This window comes from Symphodus melops (assembly GCF_947650265.1).
Source record: "Symphodus melops genome assembly, chromosome: 12".
Taxonomy (NCBI): domain Eukaryota; kingdom Metazoa; phylum Chordata; class Actinopteri; order Labriformes; family Labridae; genus Symphodus; species Symphodus melops.
The window spans coordinates 12159790-12176760 of NC_136702.1; the positions used below are offsets into that span (position 1 = coordinate 12159790).

General features: G+C 39.2%; 1 protein-coding gene across 1 annotated transcript in view; it reads right to left on the bottom strand.

Annotated features, from left to right (window-relative positions):
• Positions 1 to 4268, bottom strand: part of myo10l3 (myosin X, like 3) — a 54030-nt gene extending 49762 nt beyond the window's left edge. Inside the window, exon 1 of the mRNA XM_079357733.1 lies at positions 3984 to 4268. Within this exon, the coding sequence (XP_079213859.1) occupies positions 3984 to 4004 (21 nt within the window). The 5' untranslated portion in view covers positions 4005 to 4268. The remainder of the gene's footprint in view (positions 1 to 3983) is intronic.
• Positions 4269 to 16971: the final 12703 nt, after the last annotated feature.

Below are 16971 nucleotides of genomic sequence, written 5' to 3' on the forward strand. Positions count from 1 at the left end.
CCAGGGAGGGAGGAAGGAAGGATGGGTGTTGGAAGGCAGATTCACCATTCCATGTCTGTCTGTCTGTCTGTCTGTCTGTCTCTCTAGCTAGCTAACTAGCTAGCTCATGTTTAGCCAACCTCAGAAAACATCATAAAAAATAGAAGAAAAGACCTAGCCTGCTCTGTCCAAATGCAACACATTCCCTCTTAGTACTTTTAAATTTCGCAAAATACGTCAACCCATACGGGCTATCTTTTACCACAGCAGCTGTTTCCTGTTACCTGTATATGTGATAGTGTGTTAAAGTGTTAAACTAAACGTTGCTATTCCTCGTTCTTAAGACTAAAGAACAGGCGAAAAGAAACAAAAAAACAAAGTCAGTAACTTGTCACATCACTCAACACAACTGTTTGTCCGTCATCATGAGCTAATCGACGGGAAGGCAATCTCGTGTGCGTCATTATTTGTAACAAAAATGACGTTTTCCTCCTCTCTTAACTGCCACAAACACAGACAGCTTTGTCTGAAAAGCTCGGTGATGAAGCAGGTTTAAGCTTAAGTCAACAGCAAGGTGTCAGCAGGAGGTTATCACTGAACTGAGCTCCCCGTGCGGCGGTCAGCTCGCTGATAGAAAGGGGTCAGGTTACTGATAGAGACACAAGAAATGCAAACAAAAAAAGCTCGGAAAGGGGAAGAAAAATGCTTGATCCAGACTACTTTCACACAGCTCATTGGAGTGTCGAATGTCAAACGTTCTGTCCAAAAAAAAGGTCAAATTTGAGAAGTTCATCGTGAGAGGTTCTCTTTAAAACCAAATGACCTGCCCTGACACGAGGCATCTGTGTCATTATAAGGAAGGATTATCCTTGTTAGTTGGTGTGTGTGTTCTGACAATGCCTGCAGATAATTAGCCCCAGCGCTCTCGTGACTGATTAAACCCGCCCCAGACTGTACCAAAGCTGCAAGAGTTCTGATGACGTCCACATAAAAACTGCCTTAATAATACCCCCCTGTGTTTGTTCAGAAACAACTAGCACGCTTAATCCGCAACAACTTCAACACTCTCCACAGAAATGTTTCAAAGTCTGCGAATTAAATGTGATAATCCGTGCTGTAACCATTCTTAGTTAGAGCTGCCTAACCAATCCAAAAGACCGCAGGAACCGCTCACCATGTTTGGACCTTTTCATTTCTTCCTTCCTTACGTCCTAAATTTACATCCTGACTTACTTCCTTCCTTACTCCATCTGCACGTCTGCATGGCTGGAAGTGAAGAGGGATGATCTCAGATTCTCAGCTCTCTAAAGTGGCAGCTGGAGGAAGTGACAACTGGGTCGAAAAGACCCCGGGTAGAAAAAAATAGTCCGGGTTTCTCACATTACCAACCTCAACACAGAATGCTCACCAGGCATGCCGATCCACGGCTCCAGCTTCAAAGACCCAGACATAAAAAGCACATAGATGTTACAAGACGGGGGAGAATGTGTGCGTCTGTGTTCGTGTGTGCGGCGGAGGTGATGGCGATGGTGTGAAACCTAAAGCCTTGTCACCACAGCTCGACAATGCGCAGATGACAGGCGGCCATGACCTGGAATTTCAGGGGTCAGGGCCGGGGAATCTGGGATTCCCTGTGTCAGAGGATCTTTGGGAGAGAGGAATTTGGTGTGTAATACAGGGAAGGAGTTAACTCGTGTGGAAAAATCCTTCGTGTGGCCACAGTGTATGGCAGCTGCTGCTATAAAAGGAACTTATTACCAAGTTTAGAAACGGACAGAGCTGGGATTTAGCTATGTCAACTGGAAGTTTCAGAAATACATTCAATATCAGGGTTTCGGTGCGATTTAACAATTCTATCATGACGTGATGAATGAGAGACACATCTATCTTTTAACACGTACAGAAGGCCTAAGTAGGGAGGACATTCACGATGACCAAACTCAGAAGCCTAAAAAAGCCAAAAAAATGGATCTCCTGCACTATTCTTTATTTTTAGGGTGTTGGATGAGAGTGTTTGTGGGTCACGTCCACTCAGAGGACGGATTGGGTGTGGAGTAAAAACCCAGTTTGCTGAAGGCTTTATAGTGTTGTGTCAGCTCCCGGGAGGAAAAGGCCACATTGATGGATGCGATGTGCTTCAGGATGAACCTGTAAGCATACACCCATGAACCTGCCACTCCTCGCAGCGATCTCTAAAAACCTGCCATCATCTTAAACAGGAAGGACACACCTCGATTAAACAGAATCAAAGACGTTTTATTGAAAAGATGATCAAGAAGTAGATGTAAAAAAAAGCTTTTTAAAAAAAAAAATATATATATATAATTCTCATCCACAACATGTCAGCGGCCATAAATCAGACTGGTTGATTCACTGGATGCACAGAAATGAATCAGGCCTCAGATTTATCCTACTGCACTTGTTTTTCCTGAGTTCCGTTTAATCCTCGCCTTTTTTCCACATCCAGAATTCCTGCTTAATTAAATCCACACTGGTTGCATGAGGAGTTCAGGATGCTGGCGTCTTTCCATGACCTAAAAACACCATGGTTCATTTGTTTCATTACATGCACTTTTTCATGATAAACACGACGAGGCTGCCACAAATACAGCTGATGCTGCTTTGTTTTACTGCCCGGGTATATGGTAGTGGCACAGAAAGGTTTGACCTCAGACTTCATGTAAACTGACTTAGATATCCCAAATCTTCAGAACTGCAACCCCATGGAGTAGAAATTAGCCGACCCTATTTGATATATACGTAAAAAAAAAATGTCTCTGTGGCATCAAAGCACTGAGTCTCAATTTTCAGTGCACCTTGAATGAGATCAAACAGCAAATGGAAACTCATGTGGCGTCAAATAAATACTAAAAGAATGATGTCACACGTGTTATATTGCATGATCAAAAGACACAAACATGAGAAGAAAACAACCTGAATATGTTCTTATTAATCTTTGGGAAAATCCCACACAGGAAACATAACCAGATTAAACAAAGATTTCTGCTGAGCTGAACTGAAATAATAACCTTCCTCTGAAAAGCATATCACTCTAATAAAATCAGATTAAGACCTGAAATCCAGCTCACCTCAATCTGTCCAATACAATGTGGGTTTATGCAACGCTATATTGAAAAAGTAGTTTATGCAAGACATGATGTCGGTGTTCAGGTTTTCAGTCTGAACCTCTTCCTTGATAGGAATTTGTTTATTTTCTTTCACAATCACGTCCTTTATTGAACATCAGCCACACATAGTTGCCTCTGTGTGTGTGTGTGTGTGTGTGTGTGTGTGTGTGTGTGTGTGTGTGTGTGTGTGTGTGTGTGTGTGTCTGACTGTCTGTCTGTCTGTGCCCTCCTCTGAGTCAGATTGGGATGACAAATCAGATCTTTTTTTTTCTAAGCGTGTGCTGCTGTCTGGGTTGATTTGTAGATGACAAATCCAGTCTATATGATCCCACACTCTTTACAGACAGTCTACGTCATTATAGCCATAAACGAACATTATAAAGAGGGGAAATAAATAAGCACTTTGGGGCACTCAGGCAGAGAGGCTGTCACATAAGCACTGTTCGTCATTGTCAGAAATGAGATTAACCGAGCAGAAGGGAGGAGAAATGTTTAAAGTAAGGAGAAGCAACAGTGTCTTTAACATATGAGAGTTGTTGGGATATTAGTGTCCCGAGTACAGCTGCATCCTGAAGGCTTCAGGCGACCAGCCCGGTATCCCAACCGCTTCTTGTTTGGGATAAGCCTCCTCATACATCAGCGGACACAGAAAGCATTACAAAAAGAACAAACTTAGCTGGATAGATGTAAAAAAAAAGAAAAAGAAAAAAAAAGTGGCTCACTTTAGAGATAAGTTCACATACAGTTCAAAGGACCAATATGAAAGCAGTCGGGTTCAGAAAAACGCGTAGTAAACAAAACAAAGACCGCCTCGTGCCTACGTTAAAGGAAGGGATACAACTACAAAACCAACAGTCCTGAATAGAGTAAACTTACCTCTACAAAGAATGTATCCATGTTCACTTGTGTCCGACCTCACGTCCCTTTGTAGTCTGAGTTCAGGGTACCACAGTAGAGGAGGAGAGGAAGCCGTATTCCCAAAAGATTTCCATCCGCTTCGTTAAGATTTAAAACTCATCTTTGAGCCCGCTCTCTCCAAAAGAAGCACAAGCGAGGCATGTGAGCTCGTACTTTCTTACACTTCGGCGTAGTTGTTGTGTCTGTAAGGCGTCAAATGGGTGTCCTGTAAAGCTTGTGTGCTGCTGGGCTGCTGTGCGGTGTTTCTGCTGTCTAGTCATTTCAATGAAGCCGGCATATTATGCAGAGGGGGCGGAGCCTGCAGGGGTCACAGCCCCTCCCCTCAGCATACGCCCTCTTTGTGTCCGGGAATTATGATGATTTTATGATGATTTTTAAAGGATTTGGACATATTACCAATGCTTTTCAACACATAAACATTTAATCCGTATATAGGCCACAATTTAATATAAGAATGAACGCATACATGAGAGATATGCCATGGTCAACTGCTTCTGAATATTATAGACCCACATTTAAAATATGTTTGCCCGACTAAGGATTTCAGTTTTGTTTTTTTTTTGTTTTTTTTTTATCACTAGGCTCCCCTTTCTTTTAGTGAGGGAATTTTATCAGATATTTGGTCAATCTGGGAATCAGTTCTTCACCAACAGATTTCTTCACAAAACGTGTTCAATGGATTCAGATTCATAAAGAACCCCTGGACACACATTTTTGAAGAAATGTATTGGAAAGGATTGTTTGCAATATTCCCTCGCTATTTCTGCCGTTTCAATCTCAGTACATGTGGAGGTTTCTTGTGTCAACAACACCACGTGCTGTGTAAAAGAGAATTTTTTTCAAACAGTAGAGCCTTGATCATTGATGAAAGCTCATCCACTCTTCTAAGCTTGCTAACACAGCCTAACAGATTTGTTTAATACTGGCAGGCCTGAAACCTTTATCATTTATCATTTGTTTTTGTTTTTTTGTTATGTTCCACATCAAATGATTTCACAAGCATCAACGTGCCTGGCATATGTACAAGACAAAACAGATATGTTTTGTTAGAAATGGTTTAATTTGCATTAGTCAGCAATTATTTAAAGCCCTGTATTTGAACACATTTTAGTAAACAGTGTATGCAAACACATGATAAGTCTAGAGTCTAACCCATTATAAAATAGATAAAACCTATTGCCTTATAAATATTTAAATTAAAGACATGATTTGTTGTATTTTCATGATGAAGCTACAGTATCTGTTCTTTCCAATGCCTAATTGTTGGAAACTCAGATAAATGAAGCTTCTTTTCTTCAGGTTTTTTAAAATTGGTTTGTTTGGGAATATTCTGTGATTTATTTGAATTTTTACTTTACTCAACCTATTGCATTGCAATAGTGAGATTTAAAAAAAATCTATAAAGATTACAAATAATCCAAATAAAATCAATATTTTGCATGAAATATGAAAGCAAACACGTATTTTGGGGTTTGTACAGATACCTGTCGATGATTGTGCACACACTTACAATCGAGATATTTCAGTATTTTGAACACTACATACATCCATGGGAGGGAATCTTTGTCCTGTAATCTCGTGCAGTTGATCCGAATGACCTTGATGAAAAACACAAGCTTTTTAATCCGGGACCTATGCTCCTAAGATCAGCCTCCCAGTCATGACCTGCGGATAATAGAGGATAGAGAGACACAACCTAATCTATATGCAACAGTCATGTAATAGATCTGAAACTGTGCTGTGTCTGTTGTGTAACTAGTGTTGACTGAGGGGCAGGCGCAGTAAATAGGGACTTTGTTTGTCGATCAGTGTCCCCAAAGTCACCTCTTTGGTGATTTATGAGATTGGATGAATAAATAAAATATAGTGGGTCAGTCATTCCTGATTATAAGGTTAGGGGAAGCTTTAATACTAAAACAAACCAATCTTTGTTTTGTATTCCTGTAAGGAGTGGACTTTAGGAGAATAATACTTGAAAAATCCTTTTGCAAATCACTAAGCATTTTTGCCAATCATACAGCTTTTGACTGTGGTTGGGGGACTTTACAACGAACGTGACGCATACATGAAAAAAGTATGTTTCATGAATTAATTCAAGTTGCCTTATTTTTACATACTGAACACATATATTACAGACACTATACAAACACAATAACAATGGAGACATTTTGGTTTTTTGAGCATTTTCTTTTTTTGCAACAACAGATCCTTGATTAATTTGTTTCTATTCATTATCTGAGCCATTTCACATAATCTCGTTGAAAGTTCAAATATAACCAAACTATATTCATATGATCAAATAAATGTATTAGTTTGATTTTGACTTCATGCACATACACATACAAACTACAGAATAGCAATTATAGAAACGTAAGAGTATGTGTCATACAGGTATGCTTAATTTGTTTAATTTAGTTATAGAAACTATCTTTACAAGATTATACAGCAACAGTCAGATTGTTGTTAGGATTTGGACCGTAATTCAGAGCTGGAACATAAAAAAAGGCGTGCAAGGAGGAAGTTTGTTTATTATTTTGTATTTATGGATTATTGGTCAGTGAAAGGGAGTGTATTTTAAGTTTGGACAGGAACAGTCCACTTGTCTGGGTAATTTGACCTTAATCAGAAAATCACTGATTACAGTCTGCTTGGTTTAATAACAGGTTAGGTGGCCGCTTGTTGATTTTCAGCATTGCACCAACTTAACATAACCGATTAATTATTTGCCAACAACCAAACAATAGTGAAAGAACAGCTCTTAGATTGATTGACTAATCTCCCTCCTTGATGTGAAACTGTGGCAGGAAGTCCAGATTCAGATTTAGTCTTTGTTCCTCTACCTGAGAGGACAAAGAGAACAAGAACAAAACATCCATTTGGTCATCAGGATCTCCAGAGGGACCTGGGGGAAGGGATGGGGATCTAAGACCTGCTGTACAAGTCATAAAATAAATGATTGGTCCACGAAGGAGAACGATGGTACAAGTGGAAATTATACATTTGAGGGGTTTTGCTGTTTTGGAGAAGATTCAAAATTTGCAACATGTGGGGGAACATCACAAGAGGGAATTGTCTCAACATATCAAGAGAAAACATTTGTTTGGAATTTTTAATTAAATAAAAAAAACTGTTGAGGACCTTCTGCTGTATAATCCAAAAAATAAGTTTATCTGCACTCAAATGTTGAGAATTCATTTATTAATCATTTGTATTGTTGTCTTTTCAAATGATTGGTGTCAGTGTCTGAAAGCTATAGTGTAACGTTTATTTTAACGTGTTAAGTTTTAAATGACAGTTAAGAAAACAGATCTGTGACCCTACATACCGCGGCAAATACTGATGGGGACACCAGGCATTCCACAGCCTGACACAATGATCAGCTGAGTGTCAGGTGAAGCTTGATACTGAATGTTTGTGTCTAGATTGAAACTGAAAACCACAAGCAGATGCATTTTCAGACTGGAGGAATCTGTGGGTCTCTTTTGATCAGATCACACGAGGAAGGTGGTGTTATAGGATTAAAATGCTCTTAAACAGTCTCGAGTGTTGTATTTTCCAAATGTTAAAATGAAAAGCTTCCAGGCAGTGCACATACACATCAGCTGTTCAATATCTGCCTGACACTTCCTGCTTTAACAGCGCACAGCACATTTGTTGAAATGTTTGTGGCTTCAAAAATGATCTGTGAAGCTGGCTACATGCAAGAGCCGCAAGATACAGAGCAAGTGCTGCACATAAACTAATGCATGATCAACTCAAGGACTCAAGGTACCAAGCAAGGGTAGTGTGACCGCTGTTCTGGCTCGGTTCTGGAAACATCTGAAAAAGTGAGAAAACAGAGCCTATACATGTTCTATACATACTGTATTACGAGTTGTGCTATCGGATGCTCGAATGGTGGAAAGAGTTTGATGACCCTCCCTATAGCTAAAAAGACCTCAGGCAAAGTCGTTCAGGTCGGGGGAAAGAGCCTTTTGCAGCCGCATGTCAGATAATGTGTCAGTCTGACTTTAGCATGTGATGGAGGTACCATCGACTGAGGTCGACAGTTTGTTTATTGTCTCTACACAGACCACATGTATTCACAGCCAGACCGTGAGGATCACTTAACTGGAGGTGGTCTGATAATGTAAAAAGCACTCATCCATGTATTATTGCCTGAACAGTGAGTGCAACAAGGACAAACATTGATCTGTGCTTGTTATGTCATTGAAGAACTGCCTCCCTTTTGTTATTTATGCCTCAGCAGCAGTGCTGTCAAAAAAAAGTACTAAATATCTAGAAGATGGATTGTAACCTGACATGATTTATAGTTGTACTGATGTTTTAAATCTAATCACATTTTTATATGTAGGCAGAAGTACAAATTCGACATGGAAGGCTATACAACGTATGTAATAAATTTGATACTTCAGTACTTGTTTAAAGTTTTTTCTCATTGGCCTAAGCTTATTTCTCAAATGAGAAAAGCCTTTTTCCAAACATTGGGCTCAAATCTCTGAAGAATTTGTTTGGCATGTTTTTTTTTTCTCCCACATAATCCATTTGTGTCCTTGTTTGCTCAAGGTTTCTCTCATTCAAAATATTTCCTCTGCTGTAGTTGTGCTTGCACATTGATAGGATTGGTCTAAATAATATGAATAAAGGAGAACAGCTACAGTTTTTCTGTATGTGAAGTGTCTTGACATAAATTTGTTGTTATTTGGCTCTATATAAATAAATAAAAAAACAATACATTGATTGCTATTAACAGAGGAAAGACAGATGTAATAGATGTGAAGTACATAGAAGCAGTACTAGTAATTATTATGTTGAAGTAAAAGGACAATATTGTTTATATTGACAAAGTTTGAAAAGATAAACTACAACTAAGGTTAAGGAAAACTACAGTATATGTATGAAGGGCAAATCTGTGACACAGTAAAAGATTGGTCTTTCGTGAAACAAATGGGAGTAATGATGTCATGTTTTATTCATTGAATTATACTAATGAAATTGATGTCTTTTGTTGTCTTTAAGGATTGGGTCTGCTGTGTCAGGGGAGCAGCAGGTTATTGGACACACCCAGTGACAGTGCAAACAAAGAGGGACAAGGGGAGGGAGAAGGTGTGAAAGTGATTGAAACAAATGTAGTTAAGCCAAGATGGATGGCAAGAGCACAGATGAGAACATAAATATTGAGATAAAAATGGAAACGTGACAATAAAAGGGGATTCAATCTTTATGGGATCACTTGGCTTGAAGCATCACATTATTGTGTAAAAATGGTCGATGACATATCCTTCAGCCACATGTATTAAATTATGTGGCCGATAGTGAAACAGCACAGAGCCAGTAGGTCTCATATTGACAGCATTATTCACACCTATGTCAACAATTACTGCTGCCTTCATAGAGATGGAGGAGACATGATGACTGGACAAAAATATCATTTAAGAAGTAACGATTCTGTGGATTCAATTATTGGTGATTCTGCTTAAGATCAATGTAACCTTATCCTATTTTGTGTCATTTTTCCCAGAAATAGGTGCATTAAAGGGAACACTTTTCCCAGAGGTCAGCCTAGGGTTGCATTTCAGTGTGTAACATTTTCTTTTGACAGTACTCTAAAATGTGAGCCCTTAATGAATTAAGCTTTTTAGATGTATTTATATGTTGTCACTATGGTGTGTTATTCTTCAGTGTATTTTTTTTACAGAGAAATGTAACCTCTTTTAGATTATTGAATGTTATGATTATGTGAAGATAGAAAGGGGGGACTATAACTATATTCATTCATGTATGTAAATGAAATGCCACTTGCATAAGTCTGATTCCCCGACATGCCCCCCTGGTTCAAAAAAAATAATAGATGCACCCCTGCCTATATTAAAGTGATCAACAACAACAAAAAATCCTATGTTGTCACAATTTTATTCCATCTTATCTTAAGTAATTAATATTGCGGCTAATTTGAAGAAAAGCTACGAGTAAATTCAGATAGCACATATTACTGAACTAAAAGGAAAGTTAAACAAGATGGTGATTTATCACCTTGATTAATATGGCTTTCTAAACCTCACCATTAGCTAGATTGGGCCGCACTCTGTTCAATAAAATTAAACTAGAGGGCCACATTTTACAATCTATCTCACCACAAGAAGTCCCACTCAGGCATGCCTGCATCCCAAACACATACCTCCTTAAGGCTGAGGAATGAGGGTCAGATCACACACTTCCCATGCTCCCCCGCACTGTCAACTTCCTGTTTGTATATAGAGCTTCATATTTCCACACTCCCACACTGAGATTGTACTCTATTCCCTATAAGTGGATTCATTTCTTTAGGAAACCTGGAAAGTGAAGTCAAAGATGAAAATAACTGCTGAGTAATAGAAATGTAGACATGCCACAGGAGCTATGCATGCTACTGGGATTTTTTTTGTTTATTGTTCAGTTTCTCAGAACAGTTTTCTCTCGTTAGGGTACCAGTATCAGTGACTCACTAACCATTCAGAGCCTGAGAAAACAGAGAGGGTACATTCCTCATTGCATCCAAAGCACAGGGCTGAGACAGTGCTGCCTCATATCAGGTGATTCAGCTGTGTGAATCACAGACAGATCAGTAGATTTCCCCTGAACTGTGAAATCAGTATGAACCATACCTTATGTGTTCAGTATGAGAAAGGAACTGAATATTTTTACCCTGACAAACCCTAACACTCTGGTAAGATAACAGGAGGCTTATATGTGTTAGTGCATGCTGTATGTTTTGAACATGCAGGTGTCTATGTATTTAAAAATCTTTTATACCATTTTATTTTCGGTTTCGATTGTCTTGATGTATTTTTTATTATTGTTGGAAAAATGGAAAATGAATAAAAATTTCTATTCACACAACAAAAAAAACATCCCAGTAACATGCCATAGGTCATGTGGCATGTATACATTTCTATTATCCAGCAGTTGTTTGCATCTTTTGGCATATTAGTTTATTGGCAATAATTTAGTATTGTATTGAGAGTAATTTAGTATTTTTTTTCTATGGGACATCAGTAGGCCAGAAGAAGGAGCAGCTGGTGATTTCATTATCATGTCTTTTTGTCCATATGTCAAAGTATCACTGGGCCAGAGGAAACCTCAACTTTCCCCTTTAGGGACAACGAATTTCAAATAAATTTGTAAATCATTGCATATTGTATAACTGCAGTCCTTTGGCTGAGTCCATTTTATTGTTTCTTGGTGGAGTGCCGCTTTAACATAAGCTGTCCCATTTTTGGAAGGTGGGGGCTACAATACACCTGCCTACACCAGAGACAACAAAGGGGGCTTATTTTGCAGGGTTTGGAGGGGAGAGCGGATGGTTCAATCTAATTATAGACTCCAGGGAGATGACTTCATTGAGGTGACGCCCGACCCTAGGGGAGCATTTCTCTGTCTCCCATCAAATAAGGTGCAGGCCTCTGAAATGACTGTAGACAGGTCAGTTTGTCTGGTTATTAAACAGCTATGTGGTACTTGCAAAGACAAATAAAGAGTTAGTTTAGTATGGCATACTGACAAGCTCTCAGACACTATCACACTCATAAACCAAATTACAGGCCCATGGACGTCGTCCCTCTTCTCATTCCCAGGACAATCAGCTGCGCCTGAGAGGGCTAATGAGCCATAGAGCGACAGCCATTTGTTCTATCAGCAGTTCAAATCAGCTGCCATTAGCAAAACGTGTACATGCCTCTTTCAATCTTCTTCAGATTGTGACAAAAGAGGCAGCATGGGAGAGGAAATTACTGTATTAACTGTCATTACAGCTAAAGTGGTTTGAGACTGAAAAACAGTATTTGTAAAAGTGTGTATGTGGATACGAACACAGAGACAGGCCAGCGGGCATATGAAGGTGTTTTTAACCACAAGTACCCAGTTTGTGTTTAAATGTCAGGCCAAGATAAACTTACACACTGCAATATCTGCAACTCTCATACCACTTTAAAACTTTTGTGAACTTAAATACCACAACACACAACTTCATTTAAAGGGAAATTATGTTTTTTTTTTATTTTTATTTTTTTTTATGAAGACTGAAGAGTAGCCAACTCAACCTATGATGAATGTTTTTGGATATGTAGTAGGAAACCGGAGCGTCCCGGAGGAAAAAACCTACAAAGGGTTGAAGAGAACAAACAAACTCCACACAGAGAGTTCCCACTGGTCGGTAGGTTCTTCCTGTGAGGCCACAGTGCTGCCCTCTGACATGACTAGAAGATGTTTTATGTCATGTTTTTTTTCATAAACCTTATCAAAGCTGACATTTTGAATTATTATGGTACATCAAAATGCTAGCAATGAAAAAGATTTAGGGGGGGGGCGGGGGGGTGTGGGGGGGGGGGGGTTATTGTCGGGCAGAGAGGGAAGAAGGTTCTTTCTTTTCCTTCCAACTCTCAGGTTTTCTCAGTCCCAGGAAGTGCCTGACTCGCTTAAACCAGGGCTTCTGCTGCTCTGGCTTTTGAGGCTGCATTGTTTCCACAGCTTCAGTAGCCTCTACAGTTTCTGTCACTCCTGAAGTTCCTACAGTTTCTGCAGGCCCCACAGTTCCTGAATTTCCTGGAGCTTCTGCAGTGACTTGGGGGAGAGTCTCTTCCATGCATGAAGGTTCGCCTTGCTTCTCCTCACAACTTGCTCTCTTTTTTGTTGGAAGCATGCGATCCTCCAGATGAGCCTCAAGTTCACTTGAGAGCTCCTTGTTTTGTGAGTTCAGGAGCTGAATCTGGGTTTTCAGCTCCTCCACTTCTTCACACTGGATGCTCTCCCTCTCCATGTTCATCTGCTGCAGGGTCTTGATCTTTTCCTCTGTCTTTTGTGTCAGAGGCAGTTCATCAGTTTGGTATCTTGGGCTGTGTTCTTTGCTGGACGCTCTAAACTCCTCCAGTTGTTCTTGGAAAAGCTTGCTGTTGTCCTTTTCCTTCTGGAGCTCAGCAGTAAACGTGTCCTGGCTGGTTTTATAAGCCACTTGTAGCTCCTCAAACTGCTCCTTGATGACTTTCTGATCACTGAGCTGAGTTTTCAGGCCCTCAAGCTCAGTAAAGTTCATGTTCTCCGTCTCAAAAGCAGCCTGTTGCAGGACAGCAATCTCCTCTCTCGCCTTCTGACCGAGGACATCCAGTTCAGCTTTCAAGGTGGAGATCACCTGCTGGTCTCGGGACACTCTTTCTGCGTGAGACTGACCTTGCTGCTCATTCTTGCACTGAAGCGTCTCCACCAATTGCTTGGCAGCGAGCACGTCGGCTTCATACCTGATCTTGAGCTCATGATATGAAACTTTGCTGCTGTCCAGTTCTTCTTGAAGGACCTTATTTTTCTCCTTCTCACTCTGGAGCTCTTTTGTGAACTTGTCGTTGCAAACTACGTATGCCACCTTGAGCTCCTCGTAGTCGACATGGAGATCTTTCTTCTTCCTCTGCCTGGTGGTGTCGTTCACTTTCTGGGCGATCTTAAATGCAGAGAGGGTCTCTTCGTTGCTGTACTTTTCGAGCCTCTCGAGCTCTCTCCTGGTGTCTTTCCCCCGGTTTATATACATTTCCTTGAGGGTTTTCTGCTTTGTCAGATGTTGCTTTGTCTCCTCCAACTCTTGGCTGATCAGGAGTTTTTCGTTCCTCTCCTTACAGCAGTGTTGCCTCTCTCTCTCCAGCAGATCCGTGAGGTTTCTCACATCTTGATGAAGTCTTTCGAGCTCCATGTCTCGACCATTGCCCTGCTGTCTGAAGGTGTTGTTGTTCCTTCTTTGGTAGGTTGGTCGCTGCATTTTCTTTGGCTGGTTGTTTGAGTCACAAAGAAATGCTGCTGTTTGTAAATTGTCTCTGATGAACAGATATGTTGATCTGAAGTGATAGTTGAGTTATCTCTCTTAATGCTGCCGCTTGTTGAAAGGTTCAAATTCAACTGACTGTCTTGAAAAGCTGTTGCCTCATATAAAGACCTGATGACTCATCAAAGACACTTGGAATGGAATCAGTCTTTTGAAAAATAACATTCCATAGTCTATGGTTTAGGCAGACACATATGACAGCGAATGACATAGCTGTTCTTTTTTACAGTCTGTGAGGTAAATATAGATTGAATATGAGGCCGAATCAAATCACACAGCGTTGTTTCCGCTTTCAGTCACTTCGCGTCAGCTAGGCCGCGGAGTTTGTATGAGGTCATGTGACTGCCTGGCTCCGTTCGAGTTGGTGAAACGGAGTCAAACGTTGTTAGTGACTACGTTTGATTGGCGAAAAACAGTCATGTGAAAGAACCGTTGGTGGAAGTCAAAACAAACCATCGTACACTGAATAACAGAAGAATAGTTTTAAAAGTAGCGAGCGGAATGTATCTCACTGTAATGGAGTAAAAGTTGCGTTTCTTCACAAAATACTCAAGTAAAAGTAAAAAAGTATGTTGCATTAAAACTACTCTCACAAGTACAATTTATCCAAAAAGTTACTTAAGTAAATGTAATGAAATTTTAACTCTCCATTTTTTGCTGTGTATATAGTATAATATAATATATAGTATAATATTTTAGTACTCTTACACCTCTGCTGACTTACCTTTCCTGGGTATTCACCGGGCCTGTAGGCCCTCCTTTGTTCCTTGAAAATGAAAATAAGGGCCCTTCAGCTCTATGATAAACTGTTGAAAAAGCTCTGATCCACTCCCGCTCCAAACTCCTCAGAGGCTCCCCAGCCTCCTCTTATGTAGGAGCTGGAACCAACCATAAGGGTGTGGAAATCAGCTCACTCTCAGATGAGTATTATCGGTTTTACAAACAACACAAACTATCTGCAATAAAGCTAAAGCATGTCAAAATACATTTCAGTGAAGTAAATACTGATACTAAAATACTAAAACTGCCTTTTAAATAACATTTGGGACTTTAACCAATTGATTAGGGTTAATTAATTACAAGAAAATAATTTAATCACAGTTTGCCTCATAAACAGCGCAGAACTGTTTGTTATTGCTCCACACTCGCTCTACGCTAGCTCCGCCACAAGTACAAACAAGAAGCATTTGCAGCCTAAACTCGACCAAATGACTGGCTTCAGGACCAAAATTGGTAATTTAACGTCTGATAAACTTAGAAATTCACTCGCTAAATTGGTTGCTCTGGAATGTAGACCACTATTAGTGGTAGAAGATAGGTAGGTAGCAACGTGTGGTCCAACTTTTTAACTGCTGTGCAGAAAAACTAATTTTAAACAAAATCCAACAGCTTTATGAAACTGAGAAGCAAGTAAAAGTACATGCATTGTATTCATTCATCCACTAAAATCCATTTAGATTGAAAAGTGTTGATTTTTAGGGCAAATTTTGTGATACACTTATACTGTATACTGTTTATGACCTTTGTTAGTTTGCTTCAGGATGAGCATCACAATGCATTGCTAACTATAGTTCTTAACTGTTTTAGATGAATATAGTATGTTAGTGTTGAAAATTGGCTGTAGATTAACAGCAATTGCTTTCAATGCAATTTTCAAATAAAGCTTATTGTTTTCTTAATGCAAATACTTGTGATATCTTTCTGATATTGTGGTGCAATAGTGTCTCTTTCTCTCTGGATTACTTTGCTTGCTAATTTCGTTTTGTAATGTAGCATCATAGACTGTAAATATTACACACAGCATACACCTACAAGTTGTCATTAACATTACAGTATAAAAAAACTCTCCTTTGTCAACCAAATGAAATTGTTGAGTTAAATTATTAGTACTTTCTGTATGTCTTATGACCAGATGATGGCTGTTGAATTCAAAAGCAGAAAAAAGGCGCAAAATAAAATGAAGTGCTCGTCAACTAAAAACTGGCTAATTCTATTGAATTGGATTCATTAAAAATTCTCTTAATTTAGAATTACATAAACATAAAGATTATATTTAATGCAACCAAAATAATCAGATACTATCTTAAACATTTTTGTTTGAAAGTTACTTAAATAATTGCCACAAAATCAATGACGCATTTATATTGAATCCATCAGATATATTAAGTTAAATGTACATGACTACAGAATCATTTATTAGTGTACCGGGTGATATTGCTGTTGGTTATGTTTAACGTGATGTTTGCATGCTGCACTAATACAGTATAGGATTATTAAAATATGCGTACTGGCTGATAATAATTGTGCCTCCCGCCAGGCATTTCATACGCTCCCCCCCCCCCCTAAGACTAAGGTCTGGCAACAGGTCTGGGTATACACATGAGATTTGCTTTGATGTTGAGAGTGGTGTGAGAGCTGTATGTATCTCAGATGTGGGAAATATGTAAATCTTGGGAAAAATCATCATTGTGTGCTATACAGGCACACAAACAGATAATAATTAAAATAATACTTACTTAGACTAAAAATAGTCAGAGACTCAAATTAACAAAAGAGTAAGTAATAAATCATCAAAGGGTAAGAAACAACGATTCTTGTAAATAAAGTAAGTCATGAACTTGGACCCATGGGAGAAGAAAAGGGTCAAGGGCCCATAGGAAAGAGTCAGGGACTCCTAAGAATCATGAAACATGGGACAAATCATCAGTAGTGAGTCACAAGGTGTTTTGGCCTTTTAACACAAGACACCCTCATAAAAGGTGGCCAGCTACACGGTGATCAAACCTAAGTTTATGTCCCATGCCCAATCCTGAGAATTTCCCAGTTTAACTGGTGCATTTTTCACTGAAAATATAAAATAAACAATTTTAGCTGCTTTGTTCCAGATGCATAACTACAAATACGTTACTGAATATGTTTGGGTACATATGGACACAACATAAATGCTGATTCATCTTCAGTTGCAATTCAAATTAAACGGTCTTGTTTTTTTCGTCTTAATTTTGAATTATAACAAAATCATTTTAAAAATAGATATTCATTACTAGCACCCAAATTTGGCAGGCCTATGTTTAATTCAAGTAAATGCTTAATCTAAAATGACAG